Source organism: Stenella coeruleoalba (genome assembly GCF_951394435.1).
Source record: "Stenella coeruleoalba genome assembly, chromosome: 3".
NCBI lineage: Eukaryota > Metazoa > Chordata > Mammalia > Artiodactyla > Delphinidae > Stenella > Stenella coeruleoalba.
Window position 1 is genome coordinate 154,317,446 of NC_137148.1, and position 17,507 is coordinate 154,334,952.

The 17,507-nt window shown below is 48.5% G+C and overlaps 1 protein-coding gene across 10 annotated transcripts in view; it reads left to right on the forward strand.

Moving 5' to 3' along the window:
* The first annotated feature begins 5,302 nt into the window (after window positions 1–5,302).
* The window catches only part of NSD1 (nuclear receptor binding SET domain protein 1), a 136,592-nt gene continuing 124,387 nt past the window's right edge, over window positions 5,303–17,507 (forward strand). Inside the window, exons 1-3 of one of the 10 annotated variants that reach the window (XM_079916869.1) lie at window positions 5,303–5,317; window positions 7,779–7,892; window positions 8,633–8,722. In XM_079916869.1, coding sequence (XP_079772995.1) covers window positions 7,863–7,892; window positions 8,633–8,722 — 120 coding nt within the window. In that variant the 5' untranslated portion in view covers window positions 5,303–5,317; window positions 7,779–7,862. The other 9 variants (XM_079916875.1, XM_079916877.1, XM_079916874.1 and 6 more) reach the window with 9 other exon arrangements.

The window sequence follows — 17,507 nt, forward strand, 5'->3', positions numbered from 1 at the left end:
GGCAGGCAGATTCTCAACCACTGTGCCACCAGGGAAGCCCCTCTTGAAATTCTTTAAAGGGGTACTTGATCAAAAAATTTGGAAGACTGGGCAGTCCAGTGGTTAAGACTCCGCACTTCCGCTGCAGGGGACCCAGGTTTGATCCCTGGTTGGGGAACTAAGATCCTTCATGCTGCTCCACATGGCCAAAAAAAAAAAAAAAAAAAGAAAAAAATTGGAAGACCATCCACTTTACTAAACCCTTACCCCAGAGTCTCATCCCTGCCTTTATATTACCTGAGCTCCTTTTAGTATTTATTGAATGACTACTGGGTATAAACTCTGAGCCACCCCATCACTTGCCAGAGCAGGACCTTTTATAAGCCACTGCTTCTTTCTCAACCTCTGTTTTCATCTGTAAAATAGGATAATATCCTCTTTTTGCAGGGAGAAGATGGGTGGTTGGGTGTAAAATGGTAACCCTTAGGCAGGCAGAAGGTAGAGCCACTCTCCTGGCCACAGGCTACAGACCTCCCCCTTCCTCTGACTGCATCCCCCCAGAACCCAGCATTCTTCAACTTCCCCTTCTTCCCCTGGGAATCAGTATGTTCAGAAGTGCTCCTCTGGAGGCTAAGGGTACATCTGAAAAATCAAGTGCCCAGAGAAGGAGAGGTTTGGGGTTGGGGAGGGAAGACTGACCTGTCGGGCTGGGAAGTCTGGTGGCATCTGAAGGAGGTGTCTTGTGAGCAGCTGCTCTGTGTAGGCCCTGCCTACATTCACATATTTAATCTGCACAACCACCCCATTTGTGAGGCTCAGGGAGAGGATGGGACTTGCTGGTAAGTGGCCCCGGCTGCAATTTGAACCGACATCTATCTAACTCCAGGTCCTATAGGCTCTCTTACACTTTCTGAAACTGTTGTCTGGCACAGAGACTTGTGTGTTCCTCAAACATCCCTGAATCCTTTTAGGGATGGTTTTACACAATCATTTAGTCCACAATTTGAGCTATAATTCTTCTGTCTTTTGGAGACACAGACTTAGAGAAGAGGGGAGGGGATAGATGAAGCATTAGGAAATGTTTCTCCAGCACTTACCCTGATCCTCACAGTCCTGGGCTTGGTCACTGGAGGTCAGAGAAGCATATGCGCTCTGTCTTGTATAAGGGGCTCACCAACTGGCTGGGACCAGAAATGTAAAGCCAATAGTTACTGCAGGGGCTCATTCAGGAAAAAATGACTGCCTGTAAGGGTGGAATCAGGGGAGACTGCCAGGAGGAGGAATCTTCTAAACTGGGCCCTGAAGGATGAGTAGGAGTTTGCATGACAGGGGAAAAGGCAGAGTGACCAGCATGAGTGCAGGCTGGAAGGGATGTGGCCTGTCCTGGCACAGTGAGTATACTGGGCAGCTGGGGAAGTGATGAGGGCAGGAGGGCAGGGATTAGTGGCCACTACACACAGGGCTTTCAAAAAAGAATGTCTGAGAGACAGAACAGTTGAAGGTGAAAATTTGAGTCCCTGGGGTGGGGGCTAGGGCCGGGGCTAGAGGGTCAGATTAGCTGACATTTTGGGTAGGAAGGAAACTACTGGAGGGCTGCATGGCTTCAAATGTGGCCAAACCTTCCTCGATCTTAAGTTCCTGATCCAGTTCTGGGGAAAGAGAGAAAGAAAACAATTCTTGGACCCATCACAGGGATGGTTGTGGTGTTCACCAGATTAGTTTGGGACTAATCACCAAAGGCCTCCAAACCTGGCTGTTTCATCAGAAAGCAGATGCTGCTCCTGTCCAGTGAGGATGAAGAGCTTGCACTGGGAGTTGGGGTTGGGAGTTTGACTTTGAATAGGTCACGCTTCCTATCTGGAATATGGGGCTAAAAAGAGTGCCCATCTCAGGATTAAATGAGAGAGTGTCTTACAGAGTAGCTGGCACAGAAGAGAAGTCACACTGTTATTATAACCTAACAGTCCTAGCATATCCTAAGGTAAGGCCCTTGTGTTTCTAGAGGAGGTATCAATCTCTTCTGGACACTGCTGGCAGAGTGAGCTTTCAACTGCACAAGTGAGATTCTTAACCTGCTTCTTAACCTTCCATGGCTCCCTGCTGCCTTCCAGATAAAGCCTGAATTCTTTAACTTGACCAAGAAAGCCCTCCACTGTCAGGCCCCTGTGGCTTTCCCCATCTTCATCTGAGGCCTCTTATTGCACTCATCACCTCTACTGCTCCCGCCACGCACTACCCTCTGGTCACACTGAACTGTGGTCAATTCCTCCAAAGCAAGGTATTTCTCTGGGCTCTTCTGCTGGAATCTCTAGCTCATCCCCTTCTTTCCAAACTATTCCTGTGAGTCCTTCTGGACTCACTCTGGATGTCACTTCTGTGGAAGCCCTTCCCTGACTGTCCCTGAGGCCACCCCAGCTCCCCCAGCAGCTCTCTGGTTTCTCTCTCAGTACTCAGCTCTCTACCTTGTTACCTATTCTCTGCCTTTCCCACAAGGCTCTGAGGGGGAGCTCAATAATTATCTGCTGAATTAATGAATGAAAGGGGGGGCAGTTGTAAGAAAAAAGAAGTACACTGGTGGAATGTCTCGACAGGTATCTCTTTCAGCAGGTTAGGAGTAACAGTAATTTACAGATGAAGAAACTGAGGCTAAGGTAATCTCACTTTGCCTGCCACTCAAATTCCTGAGCACCTGTGGGCAAGACACTGTGCTGGGCCTTCTCACAGACAGTATCTGGAAGGTGTGCTGGCTAAGAGCAAGGGATTTGAGGCTGATCACACCAGATGACAGGATGCTGAGACCTTGCAGAAGGGCTTAATCTTTTGGACCTCATTTCTTCACAGGGCTGCTAAAGGGTTAAAGGAACTCATGTGTGTCAAGTGCAAGTGCCCAGCATGGTGTCCAGTACACAGCATAGACTCAGAGAGTATTATTGATGCTAATCTCTGTCTTAAGGATGGGAGGCGCAGGCCCAGAAAATTTCCCTGTGCTGAGACAAGGAAGGCCAGCCACAGCCAGCCCTATGCCTTCTTCCCCCACTTCAGAAGCCAGTGTCCTTGTGAGAATATTAGGTCCTGTGGGTTCCCTCAGCCCAGATCTGGCACACATGAGGTGCTTGGCCAGTGCCTGCTGGATTGGGGAGGCTCCAGTAGGGGCTGCTGTGAATGAGACCTCTGCAGCCATATTCCACTCTAAGAGGCAGGAAGGGACACTTGAGTCATTCCAGGAAAGTCCAAGAGATTTTCTCTGGGATTCCAGTCTTTTCCCCGAGACCATCAGTAAGCTGTTCATCCCCAGCTGCCTGTCCCCCTTTAGCCCCTACTCCTATTCCGTGGGGCCTGGGAGGTTGGAGAGCAGGGTTCCTATATGGCAGGGATGTGTAGAGGTCAGCCCTGGGGGGAACCACTGTCCCGGCCCCTCTTCACACCTTAGCACCTTTATTTAACTGTTTCTTCCTAAGGCCTGGGGCTTCCTAAGGCAGGCATCTCATCCTTTGTTTACCCAGCACCCAGCAATACTGCCTGGAATGCAGGAAATGGTTACTGAATGAAGCGGTGAAACACATTTCAGCATTCATCAAGTGCTTAGTCTGTATAGGCCCCTAACACTTACTTTCACCTTGCAGGATCCTCACAGCCACCCTGTGCATTGGAAGCCATAGGTGAGGAAACTGAGGCCTGGGGCTGTTAATCGACTGGCTCAAGGCCATACAGTGGCAGCTCACAGGCCCTCAGGATGGTCGTGGGAAAGTAAAGTGTTGAGAGTAAACTTAATGAATTGGGGCAACTGGCAGGGGGTAACTGTCAGTCAGAAATGATTGGCTCAAATTATTAGGTGTGAAGAAGGAACCAGTCAGAGCTCCCCCACTGAACTGCCTAGAAGGGATTAGCAGGAGTCACTCCTTAGTAGAACAAAGGGCAGGTCCCTGTAGGGCAGTACCCTGGGGTGTAGACCCAGCTCTTCTCTGGCTGGTCCTAGCACACAGAACACTGTCAACTTGATTTCGCACCTGGGAACAGTCAGGGTACCTCATCTCTTCAACAGAAGGAGGCCCTCTGGGGTCACAGTGCTCCCCTCATCACTCTGGTTCCAGGGGGCGCCTTCCTTCAAGACAGCCTGCTGCTCTCTTGGCAGGAACTGCATCCCAGCACTTAGGTGTGGTAAGGACCTGTTGTGTATCTCCTTGGCTGGTCTGTGGGCCTTGGAGGACAGGAGGCTAAGGGTATCCTGAGCTCCAAGCCAACTGGGGCCAGTTTTGGGGTGAAGGTTGGAGAAGGCCGAAGGATGAAATTTAGAGAGCTCCGCGCCAAAGCCAAAACCGCGCAGAGCAACGCCAAAAGTGGCCTTTCTCCCAGGTGGTCTCACGGTTAACAGATAGAAGGATGGCGGGTAAACACTCCACTGGGGCAATAATTATGCACATTTACTAAGCCCTGGGAGGAATGGTAGTCACGTGGCTCTCGAGGGCGCCGCCCTCAGCTTTGAGATGGAGTTAACTCTAATCACAGAAGGCTTTCTGGAGGAGGCGGAATTTTTATGGCGGTCGATTGTGGTTTTCTCTGAATAGCGAGGATGAGTTTAGCACTCTAGGGACCAGATAGGTCCCGAGGTGAGCTTTTTGTCGGGGAGCAAGCCTGGGGCGGGGGTCGGAGTTGGATCGGGTTAGGGGAAGGACCTGGGGGGGTCGGCGTCGCGGGGTCAGGTTGTTTGCGTTCCCCCGCTTGCCTTCACGTTGTCTTTTGTGATTGGACGCGCTGCAGCCGCGCTAGGCCGGTGCTACGGGGCCCCGGGCACTGGGTGCAGGCCTCGAGGTGCCTGGCGCCCGAGAGCAGAGCGCCCCAGGCCAGGGATTAGGCCAGCAGGCTTGGCGGGGCCAGCCCGGCGGTCCGCCCTCCCAGCGCTGTTCCGCCGGGGTCCCGATGCTCAGCCCGCGGGGGTGAGGCGCGCGCTCCCCGGGGAGCAGGGTTGCTGAGCAGGCGGCCTGCGCCGGGCGGAGGTGGCACGAGAGGGCCATCTGCCTGGGTGCAGAGAACTGCAGCGTCCGCGGTGCGAAGCGCGACCCCTCCGGGCCCCCAGCTCGCGTCCACTGCCCCGCGCGCACTCATCTACTGACGCCCGCCCGCGCCCCCGGCCCAAGTCCCAGTGCCAGGCCCAGACCCGGACTAGGCGCGGGAGGCGGTGCAGGGATTGATTAGTGGACCCCTCCCCCAGCACTCCCCTCGCCCCGCCCGAGGCTGCGAGGACCCCTGGGCCCGGGGGTGGTGAGGGAGCTTCGTCCCCGCGGTGCCCGGGCTGGGGACTCGATCTCACTGGGCGGGGGCCGCACCGCGGCAGGCCGAGGTGCGGGCGCGCTGTCAGACTGCTGCCCGGCTCGGGTGCGGGGGGGGGGGGGCGGTGGGCTCAGCGCGGGGGTCGCCCGGCCTCATCCCCCCTGCCGAGGCCACGGCTGGGCGGGCAGTGCCCGGGCCGGTAACCCGACCCGACCCAGCTCCCGGGAGCCGCTCACCCCGCACGGCCGGGCAGGGGGAGGGAGAGGAATGGGGGGGAGGGGGAAGGGAAGGGGTGGTGGGTGAGGGGCTGTGGGGACCGCAGGGCCGAGTCCCCGGCCTGTCTGCGCTGCTCTAGGGTGGCTGCCTTTGGTGCCTGGACGAGCCAGCCCCCTGCCTCGCGGGCGTCGGGCCTGCGGCAGAAGGGAGCCCTGGGGCTGTACAGGCTTGGCTCGGGGAGGCAGACCCGAGCTGCTGCCTCCATTTTGTTTCCTGCTCAGCTTGGTCTGTAGTGGTGGTGGTGTGGGCTTGGGGTGCGGCCGGGCAGGGGGTTCACCTGCGGCCGCGCCTGCTCGGGGTTTGAGGCCTCGAAGACCCCAGCCCCAGCCCCCAGGTGAGCCCCGCGGTAGGAGGGGGGTTGCCTTGGCCTCGGGCCGAGCGGAGCGGGCTGAGGGCAGGTGCCCAGTGGATGGGGAACCAGGGCTGTAACCTAAGATGGAGGCCGGGACTGACGCGGGCCCGAGCGGGGCTGGCGGGGCGGTCGGACAGGCCTCAGCCCGGCCAGGTGCCGCCGGGGCTGGGGCTCGAGACCGGTAGGGTGCTGGAACCGTGTGCAGCCCGGGGCCGGCGCAGCTCCCTGAGGTAGGTGAGGGGATCGGAGTGCCACCCACGACGCCCGCAGGCCCCGACACTCCGGTGAGGCGCGCGAGGCCCCTGGGGAGCCCGCCTCAGGCCCCGCCCGGGCAGCCGGGCCGGCCCGTAGGCCCGGGCCGCGAGCTGGCGCGCAGGGGGAGGAGAGGGGGCGGCAGCGGCGGCTCCGCTGATTGGGCGGCGCGCTCGCGAGCCCGACTTCACCCGCCCTGAACCCCGAAGAGTGAGGCAAAGGAGCGCGCGCCTTGGGGGAAGGGGTGCGCGCGCACTCGGGGCCCCAGCCGCACGCGGGCCGGCGCGAGGCGCTCGGTCGCTCGCGCCGCCGCGGGGGCGCGCGCGGTGGGGGTGTGAGGAGGAGGAGGCGGCGGCGGAATAGGCCGGGGCAGGTCGCATTCGCTGCCTTCTACCCTGAAGAGAGACGCGGGGGGAGGGGGGTGCGGTGAGCGGCTCTGCGCTCTCCCCACCGCTCCGCTCGCGCCCCAGTGTAATGAGGGTCACCCCCTCCCCCCAGCCGGCCCGGGAGGGGGCACGGGGCACGGTAACTAGTGCGCTGGGGTGGGCGGCGGGCAGGAGCGAGCGGAGGGGGGAGGCGGGCGGGCGGGGAAGATGGTGGTGGCCGTGAGGTGAGGGGCGCGGGGGAGGGCCGGGCGCGGCACAGGGTTGGTGGCCGGCGGCGTTGCAGCCGCAGGCCCCCTCCCCCTCCATCACTACCAGCCGGGCTCAGGCCTAGCCGGCCGGGACGCCGCGAACTTCCTCCCCGCGCGGCCAGTGCCCCGCCGGCCTCCCGCGCGCACCTCGGCCTCCACCTCCCTTCAGGTAGCCGGCTGGGGGGCACGGGGCCGGCTGCCCTCCTGCAGCAAACTTTGCTTGTTGCTGAATATTGATGAGTGAGATCGGCTCGGCCAGGAGGTGCTGCCGGCGCTGCGGGAAGGAGCGCGGCCCGGGCAGGCGGCGGCGGCGTCGGCAGCAGCCATGTTTGTCAAGCTGTAGCAGCTGCTGCTGCCCTGACTCGGCTTCACTGGCTGCCTCCGTTTCTCCCCCTGCCGCGTTCCAGCCTCTGGGCCCTGCAGCCGTGGACCGAGCAGGCCTGCAGTCAGAAAGGCGAGCTTCGGGGTGCACCCGCTTCGGCCGACTCGCCTGCGGCCAGAGCACGGCCGCTGCAAAGGCTCCGGCGCCGGCTGGGGCGCAGGGTGCAGCGCTATTGTGACCGCTGCGCCCGAGCGAGCCAGAAAGGATGGGGGGATAACCTTTTTGTGCAGCGTCCCGGAGCCCCCCTCGAACCCTACAGCCCCCTCCCTTCGGGAGATCCGGCCACAGGACCCCCAGCGGGGGAATGGAAGGACTATTGCTGTTTGAGATTTGGAAATTTCTACTGCCAAAGGGATTTTAATTTTAGATCAGCCCAACTGTCCACCAGTCTGCAGTGCAGAAAAAAGGGACGGCTGTTTCCATGTGGCAAGATCTGCCTATCTCCGGGAAGATGGAGTTTGCGGAGTCTCTCCGAGGCCATTTTTCCATCGTCAGCTGGGGAACTTTTTCCGCCCATGGAAGTGCAGTAGAACTAGGCTTCGAGGCCACTAGGCCTCTTGAAGTGGCTGCCATTTTGAAGATAAGAGCCAAATGGCCTATTAACTCAGATTAATTGCTGTGTTTTTGGATTCCAGGTTGATGCTGGCCCAGGATGGATCAGACCTGTGAACTACCTAGAAGAAATTGTCTGCTGCCCTTTTCCAATCCAGTGAATTTAGATGCCCCTGAAGACAAGGACAGCCCTTTCGGTAATGGTCAATCCAATTTTTCTGAGCCACTTAATGGGTGTACTATGCAGTTATCGACTGCCAGTGGAACATCCCAAAATGCTTATGGACAAGATTCTCCATCTTGTTACATTCCACTGCGGAGACTACAGGATTTGGCCTCCATGATCAATGTAGAGTATTTAAATGGGTCTGCTGATGGATCAGAATCCTTTCAAGACCCTGAAAAAAGTGATTCAAGAGCTCAGTCGCCAGTTGTTTGCACTTCCTTGAGTCCTGGTGGTCCAACAGCACTTGCTATGAAACAGGAGCCCTCTTGTAATAACTCCCCTGAACTCCAGGTAAAAGTAACAAAGACTATCAAGAATGGCTTTCTGCACTTTGAGAATTTTACTTGTGTGGACGATGCAGATGTAGATTCTGAAATGGACCCAGAACAGCCAGTCACAGAGGATGAGAGTATAGAGGAGATCTTTGAGGAAACTCAGACCAATGCCACCTGCAATTATGAGCCTAAATCAGAGAATGGTGTAGACGTGGCCATGGGAAATGAACAAGACAGCACACCAGACAGTAGACACGGTGCAGTCAAATCGCCATTCTTGCCATTAGCTCCTCAAACTGAAACACAGAAAAATAAGCAAAGAAATGAAGTGGACGGCAGCAATGAAAAAGCAGCCCTTCTCCCAGCCCCCCTTTCACTAGGAGATACAACCATTACCATAGAAGAGCAATTAAACTCGATAAATTTATCTTTTCAGGATGATCCAGACTCCAGTACCAGTACATTAGGAAACATGCTAGAATTACCTGGAACTTCATCATCATCTACTTCACAGGAATTGCCATTTGTAAGCAGTTTTTGGTACAACTTAAATATATACATAAATGTATATATACAGGCAACTTAAAGGGAAACTATAAAAACCAGTTATAACTAATTGGTTTTTTGTTGTTTATCAGTTCACAGATGAAAGCCTATTGCTAACGATAAGCTCTTTGGGGAAATTTTACTTTGATTTAAAAAATCATCTTCTATTATATGAGTTTGGTTCTTTTTTGATTTTTCCCAATTAACTCTCCATTGAGGACTGGCTAAGAGTTAAACTTTAAGGGCATTTGATTGAGTTCAGATTTAAATGTTCAAGGTGGAGGTATACATTTGTTTAGCTTTTTCTTTTTTAAGTGAGCCTGGCTTTGGCTTGCTGGTATCATGAGTACAGGTGAACCAGTTAATTACCTGGAGTCCTGTTTCTGCGTAAGGCATGGCTTATATTTTTAGTTGATGGGGTGACTTTTGCTGCAGGTTGAAGTGCATTTGGGGTAAACATTCATAGTAGCTAAGATGAGAAGGCCTTCTTGGACATCAGTCAGAATTTAAATTGGGCTGATTTTCCTGAACTACCTGTTGTACAGCATCCTATGCTTCAGGTACCTGCCACCATTAAAACCTTTCCAAGTTTTAAATTTTGAAGTGTATAAAAATGTGTGGTATGGGTGTATGTGTATAGAAATGGAAAAAAATGTAATTTGAGTTACTCATTAGTGCTACATACTATTGTTAGATAGTGGTAAATGATAAAGTTTTTTTAAAAGTTTGATCTTACACAGAATTTTTTGACTATTCCTAGTTAGCTAAATGATCAGTTGACTTCTCTTAGCTTCAGTTTAATCACCTTTAAAATCTGATTGTTTTAACTTGATTGTTAAAAGATTCCTTTCAGCTTTAAATATTTGATTCTGATTTTGTTTCTGTCCAGACACATTGTCATGGTCACCTGTAATGTCACCAAAGAGGATCCCATTTCCTCCCAACATACTGCCGAAATACTATGTAAAGATTTAATCAGAGAAAATTTTATGGTGTGTGATGATAGTTATGAGTGCATTAAACATTCATTTTACTGTATAGCCCTGCTGTTCTTTAAAGTTAGAGTGAGAATGTGGGTGTGTCACTTTTGTTTCTGTTGATTCATATCTTAAATATGCTTTAGTACTCCTTGATTTCTTAGCTTGCAGTTGCAGATTTAAAAAATTTGTTTTGGTAGTAATCTAGAGTCTGTATTGTCCGAGGTATTTTTCAGGGTAGATAGGCTGTATTGGCAGCCTATTGGCAGCTCAGACAAATCCTTCTTCGTGGGTTCATGTTGAAATTTATTTTACATGTATATAGTTTTGTCTTTTGAACTACATAAAAAAACTTAGATCTGAAGGTAGAGATACATATTTCTCTAGAAGCATACAAATATAAATCTATCAAAGAAATGTCAGTGGAGTATAGGTTCTATTAAAAACAGTTGAAAATACTGGAGCCTATAGAAAGTATGTTATGCATCTAAAATGAGAGTTAACAAACATATAAATGTAGAAAAACTTTTTTCAGGTAGAAAATCTAAATTGCTTAAAGATTATGGACTTGAAGAAGCAAGTATCTTTATTCTTTTTTTTGCCCCCCCCACCCAGCTCTGCTGCTCGTGGCTTGCGAGAGCTTAGTTCCCGGACTGGGGACTGAACCCGGGCCACGGCAGTGAAAGCGCCAAGTCCTAACCACTGGACCGCCAGGGAATTCCCATCTTTATTCTTTCATTCCGGTTGTAGATGAAATCTATTGCTTTGATTTTCGCTTTTGATGTGTGTATATATATATATTTTTTGCCTTTGATATTTTTTAACTGAGGATTTAAAGCGAAATCAATCTCAAAATGCAAATGTAGTTGAACAATAAACCACACACTTGATGTTTTGAGACTATTCACAGTTGATTGGTTGATGTGGCAGGTACAGAGTGCTTACTCTGTATTAGATCCTGTGTTCAGGGCTAGAAATTAGAAAATCTTTTGCAAATGCTATTTGTCTTTTTTTCTGTCTGTAATATTGTGATAGAATGAGATTCTCCTGGCGAGATTAAGAGTAGTTATTAGGGTTTTAAGCCCTCTGTCTGGAATTAGGGAAAGACACATAGTTCAGCATCATATTGCCAGTTGTTTTGTACAACTAGCTATCAGCAGACTTTTCGCCTCCTGTCATAAACGAGCAGCCTCTTCAGTTTACCTTCATGTCCTTCAGTTTTTTCTGTGTACAGTGATGTGAAATGGTTGTCATTACAGTTAATAATCCTGACCTGGTGCTTTTATATTTAATTGTGTTGATACTGTCTAATTTCTGCCTATGTACATATACAATGTACAGTGCTTTGTACATTGTAGATACTTGGAAAAAATCTTCAAGGAAGGTTGGTCCCCAGAGCTCCAAGTTAAAGCAGTCAATAACTTAGTTTATTAAGTGCTTTGGTCTGTATTATCTTATTGGGTCTTCATAGCCTTGTAGTAAAAACAGATGTCATAGAAGACATAGATCAACCTTCAAGGCACTTGATGTTATTGGAGACAAGACTGAAACCCTTGAAACCATAGAATTATCTGAGTACTCTTGGTTTTCTTTAGTGACTTTTGAAGGTCTCTGACACTCTTGCCTGGGCCTGAAGTGACTCATGGTTTTCTCACTAGGCTTATTGCAGCAGTTGTTTGTTTGCTACTCTTCCTCACTTAGATATTTTATGGAGATAAATATGAATAGAGTTAATTTATGCTATGGTGGTATTCATGAATTTGGGGATCCTCAAAGTTCTTAGGATGTAGCCAGCCTCCAGGATGGTCTGATATACATTTTATATTAGTGATCCTCTTTATTTAAAGACTGCTAAAAATGAATACACTCAAAATGAGGACTAAAATTTCATAAGTAAATAAGGAGAAAAAGGTTTATTTAGGATTTTATATTGAAAAGTAAAATTAAGAATTATAAAAGTAAGTTTTATTTATTTATTTTTGAAAAGACACATATATATATCTTTTAAATATTATTTTTTATTTATTTATTTTTGGCTGCCTTGGGTCTTCGTTGCTGCGCGCGGGCTTTCTCTAGTTGCTGTGAGTGGGGACTATTCTTGCGGTGTGCGGGCTTATTGCGGTGGCTTCTCGTTGCGGAGCACAGGCTCTAGGCACGTGAGCTTCTGTAGTTGTGGCACATGGACTCAGTAGTTGTGGCTCGTGGGCTCTAGAGCGCAGGCTCAGTTGTGGCGCATGGGCTTAGTTTCTCCGCAGCATGTGGTATCTTCGTGGACCAGGGCTGGAACCCGTGTCCCCTGCATTGGTAGGCAGATTCCCAACCACTGCGCCACCAGGGAAGTCTTTAAAAGTAAGTTTTAAACCTTTATCAAAATTTTGATTATGGGACTTCCCAGGTGGTCCAGTGGCTAAGACTCCGTGCTCCCAATGCAGGGAGCCTGGGTTTGATCCCTGACTAGATCCCACATGCTGCAACTAAGAGCCCGCACACGGCAACGAAGATCCCACATGCCGCAACTTAAGACCTGGTGCAGCCAAATAAATAAATACTAAAAAAAAATTTTTTTTATTATGATGGCAACTATTTGTTATAATAAGGCAAGAATCAAATAGATTTTTAAAAATTTTGTCCAGCAAAATTGTACCATAGGAGATGGCATACTTTATTTTGCTTCATTTTCTCATTATGATCATAAGGAGGATAAATTTTTAAAAATATTTAAGGACTTAATCAGTTTTACTGAGGTTTTTGTTTTAAGAATATCCATTATGGAAAATTTCAGGTGTATACCGAAAAAGAGAAAATAGTTGAATTTCCATGTGCTCCTCACTTAGCTTCAAGAATTACTGATATTGGGACTTCCCTGGTGGATCAGTGGTTAAGACTCCGCGCTTCCGCTGCAGGGGGTACAGGTTCGATCCCTGGTTGAGGAAGTTACACATCCCGCGAGGTGCAGCTACTCCCCTCCCCCTGCAATAAAAAAGAATCACTGATATTTTGCCAGTCTTGTTCTATCCTCTCTCCACTGTGTCATTCACTAACATTTCTTAACCCTTTGATGTTCATATCACTCTTTGAAGCTCCTGTCCTGTATCCTTATCAGTTGTCACTTGTTTACTGGTTGACCTAGATCAGCTTTTCCTTGCCTGTAATTGGGGTGATTCTTCTTTATTATTTACATTGACTTTAAGGAACACAGCATCTTTTTGCCAGATTTGTTTGCAATTTTACCTTGTAATTGACTTGCAATGTAATACTAGTTAGTGCTTCATTAGGTAGTGACAGACACTGTATCGTACATGGGATGGATGTTTGTATAGAGACTTTTTCTTGGCCACTTAAAAATAGATATCTTGGGACTTCCCTGGCGGTCCAGTGGTTAAGAATCCGAGCTTCCACTGTAGGGGGCATGGGTTTGATCCCTGGTTGGGGAACTGAGATCCCGCATGCTGCGTGGTGCGGCCAAAAAAAAAAAAGGTATCTTGGTGTTGTAACAATATCCACCCGGTACAATCTTGGAGATCCAGAAAATACTCAAAAACCACTCCGTGTACTAAGTTCTGTGCTATGGATGTTTACATGGTTAAGGAGATCAATGGAGAGATGAATGAAACTTAGAGCTTCAAGGAAGAAGTGGGACTTGAATTAGTCTTGACTGGGTTAGGTTTGGTTAGGTTTAGAAGGGTACTTTGGATAAAGAGAACTAAATTGAACATAGTATTTTCAGAAGGTTGGGTGGGATGGGTGTCCTCAGGTAATAAGGCCTAGAAATCCAGACTGTGGCATTTGGTATTGATGTGATAGGAACTGGGATCCAGTGAGCAATTTCAGCTGAGAAGTGATTCAATGAAATCTGTGTTTGGAAAACTTTGGCTAGTAGAGAGTAGAGGCAATGTTAGGATGTAGGAGTCTGTTGCAGTAGTAATTAAAAATTAGAATTGATCAGAGTCAGTAGTAGAAAGAAAGGGGGTAAGTCCAAAAGATTATTTCAGAGAAGGGAAAATTGGCAGCCCTTTTAGGGTTGCCTGGATTGGAGGCAAAATTGGAGCCTGGATTTAAGGAATGAAGGAAAGAGATAAGTGCAGACGATGTCCACGGCTTGTCATGTTGGTGCCTGAGACAAAAATGATTCCTCAGGGGTTTTCTCCTCTTCCCTTCTCATCATCCCAGCAGTTCTCTACTCCCTGCTTTTCTGTCTCCACACGTCTCAGTTTCTGCTCCTTATCTGACTCTGTCCTTGCTGGAGGCCCTGGTTTTATTCATTACTCTTTCCTCTTTCCCTCTGGGATCTTTATTCTCAACCTTCACTGCATCACTTTTTCTGCCTAAAAACAGAATGACATCTTCCTATTCTAAAGGAATCTTCCTTTATCCTGTAACCTCTCCGATTATCTTTCCTCTTTACTGGTGAATTTCTTGAAAAAGTTGTCTACTTTGTTTACGTCTCCTTAAGCTCTGTGAATTGGCTTCTTTTTTTTTTTTTTTGCTGTACGTAGGCCTCTCACTGTTGTGGCTCTCTCCCGTTGGCGGAGCACAGGCTCCGGACGCGCAGGCTCAGCGGCCATGGCTCACGGGCCCAGCTGCTCCGCGGCACGTGGGATCTTCCCGGACTGGGGCACGAACCCGTGTCCCCTGCATCGGCAGGCGGACTCTCAACCACTGCGCCACCAGGGAGGCCCTGAATTCGCTTCTGTACTCTATTGAAACTGTTCTTTTCAGAGTCACAAATGACACCTCCATACTTATCCTACTAGATGTGCAGCATTTTGACCACGACTCCTTTTATGACTGCTTGTTCTCTTTTCTTCCTCTTTCCTTCATTCTCTGCAGCCTCATCCGCTTTCATTGATTCACTTTACTGCTTCTCTACTGTGTGAAAACTCTCTCAATCTGACTTCTGAGCTTCAGACCAAGAAACTCAAACTGCCACCCGAGTTTCTCTTCCATCTGTATCATACTCACTTTTTTTTTAAAGCTTTTAAAAAAATTATTGACATTGCTTTTTTATTTTTATTTGTTTATTTATCTATTTATTTGGCTGCGTTGGGGCTTCTTTGCTGCGCGTGGGCTTTCTCCAGTTGTGGCGATCAGGGGCTCCTCTTTGTTGCGGTGCGTGGGCTTCTCGTTGCGGTGGCTTCTCTTGTTGTGGAGCACGGGCTCTGGGTGTGGGGGCTTCAGTAGTTGTGGCATGCGGGCTCTAGAGTGCAGGATGAGTAGTTGTGGCGCAGGGGCTTAGTTGCTTCGCGGCACGTGGGATCTTCCTGGACCAGGGCTCGAACCCATGTGCCCTGCATTGGCAGACGGATTCTTAACCACTGCGCCACCAGGGAAGTCCCCATACTTACTTACTTTTGACCCTATCTCTTTCATTGCCAAACATGCTTTTCCTTCTGTCTTAATGATGGCATCATCCTCCATTTCTTCTCGAGGCTGGAAACCTTGGAGTCACTTATTTGTTTATATGATTCATAATACATTTGAGTGCCTCCTCTGTGCTATGCACTGCTAGTATTAAAAAAGGGAAAGACGTAGACTTGCTTTTAAGGAACTTTACTGTGGAAAACAAGTGTAAACAATGACAATAACAGAATGCCACGTGGTCTGATAGGTGTTATAGGTACTATGGGAGTGTGGAGGAAGGCATGCCTGGAGTAATCTGGAAGAACTTCATAGAGGGTTATATATAATTTGAGCAGTTATATATAATCTTCCAGATTACTCCATGCCTGGAGTACTCTGGAAGAACTTCATAGAGGGTTATATATAATTTGAGCAGAGACATGCCAGTAAGTAAGAAGGAATAGCATATGCAAGTGGCAGGAAATTCTTTGATAGGAATCTGAGAGGAGTGGGGTTGTCAGGAGATAAAGTGTAAATATAGGCCTTGTATTCCATGCTGTAGGGTTGAATTTTTATGCTATTTCCATTCTACTATGATGTCTTTATTACTGGTCTTCATATAGTTTTTCTCTCCAGTCTGTCTGGAGAGACAGACAAAATTACCTCTGACCTCCAAAATGAGAAAACTAGGTCTCTGGTTAAAGCTTTATCTTCAGTGCCTCACTCCTCTCCCCATTTGCCTAACAAATAAGCCCAAATTCAGTGTCCTCTTTGATAGGACCTCATCCCGACTTTCCCAAATCTCATATGCTACACCCAGGGAATCCTGGCAGGGTTCAGCCAGGCTGAACTGTTAGCCTTTGTCTCCCTGATGTGATTCATCTTTTTGCATCTTAACGATGTGTAGCATGGTGCCTTCTTTGTAGTAGACACTTATATATTTATGGAGTAAAAGAATGAATGGTGGGGCTTGCATGGTGGCGCAATGGTTGGGGGCCCGCCTGCCGATGCAGGGGACATGGGTTTGTGCCCTGGTCCGGGAGGATCCCACATGCCGCGAAGCGGCTGGGCCGGTGAGCCATGGCTGCTGAGCCTGGAGAGGCCACTGCAGTGAGAGGCCCGCGTACCGCAAAAAAAAAAAAAAAAAAAGAATGAATGGTGCTATTCCAGAGATACAAGTTGGGAATGGGAGTAAATTTTAGGTAGGAAGGTGATGAGTAGACTGTGAATGCTCATCTTCAATGTACCAAATTTCAAAACTTCAGTGATTTTTTTGACTTTATCTCCTCATGCATTTAATTTCTAAGGGCTTTGAATTTGTGCTCCCTGTATCTCAAGCATTCATTTTTCTCTCCATTCTCACATTTAATCTCTTAATTAAGGATATTAAATCATAATAGTTTTAACTTGGATAGATCCCTTGAGAATGTACTGTGCTACCTGTTTAGTAGAAGTCCCTTTAATCTCTCTGAGGCCCAGTTCCTCATCTCTAAATTGGGCGAATACTGTGTAGCCTACGCGTTTGAAAGGATGCAACAAGATAATTTATCTGAAGCAGCTAGCACAGTGCTAGTTCTGAAGTAGGTGCTCAGTAAGTGATGCCTATTATTATTATATGCCAAGAGCCAAATGGACATTTGGAAGAGTTAGTTGTGAATTTTGAGAAACGTATCTTTGCACTTTTGCTTTTTTCTCTATTCTTGTAAACTGTTCTTCCTTAATCGGTAAGATAAAGGCATTAAGTATTTTTTCTGTTTTTGTTTAATAATCAGGAGAATTTGATCCATTTTTTTGTTTGGTAATCAGGAGAATTTGATTTGGGCCATAGGATCAGTATCTCTCTGCACTCCAGCTATTAAGTAGTTTAACTTTATTACTTGTTGCTTTTTGCCGGTTTTCTTTTGTCATGGATATAAATGTTTCATTTCCACCCCCTGGTTTTCAGGAGAGACCACGTCTTTTCTGGTGGTGGGTTTGATTTTCACTGAATGATCATTTCTGAAACTTTTTTAATGATCTCAAAATGTAGGCTTTTGAAGAAATTGCTATGAATAGTTTTAGTTAGAAAAGTAATATAAATTCATGGTAAAAGTGAAAAATGGAACATTAAAACAAAAAGGAACTTTATTTCTGTCACCCTTCATATGCTCCCTCTTTTTTTTTTGGGCGGGGGGGCCCACACTGTGCAGTTTGTGGGATCCCAGTTCCCTGACCAGGGATTGAACCCCAGCCCTCTGCAGTGAAAGCACAGAGTCCTAACCACTGGACCACCGGGGAATTCCCAGTTGTCACTCATGTTCATTCTTTATATTTTATTAGAATTTTCTTTGTGTTTATGTACCTTTTTTTATCTTTTGGTAACACGAATGGCCTGATAAACATATTTTTGAATACCTAATGCGTTGAGGATATCCATTCATATGAGCATGTAGGTAGATCTCCATTTTT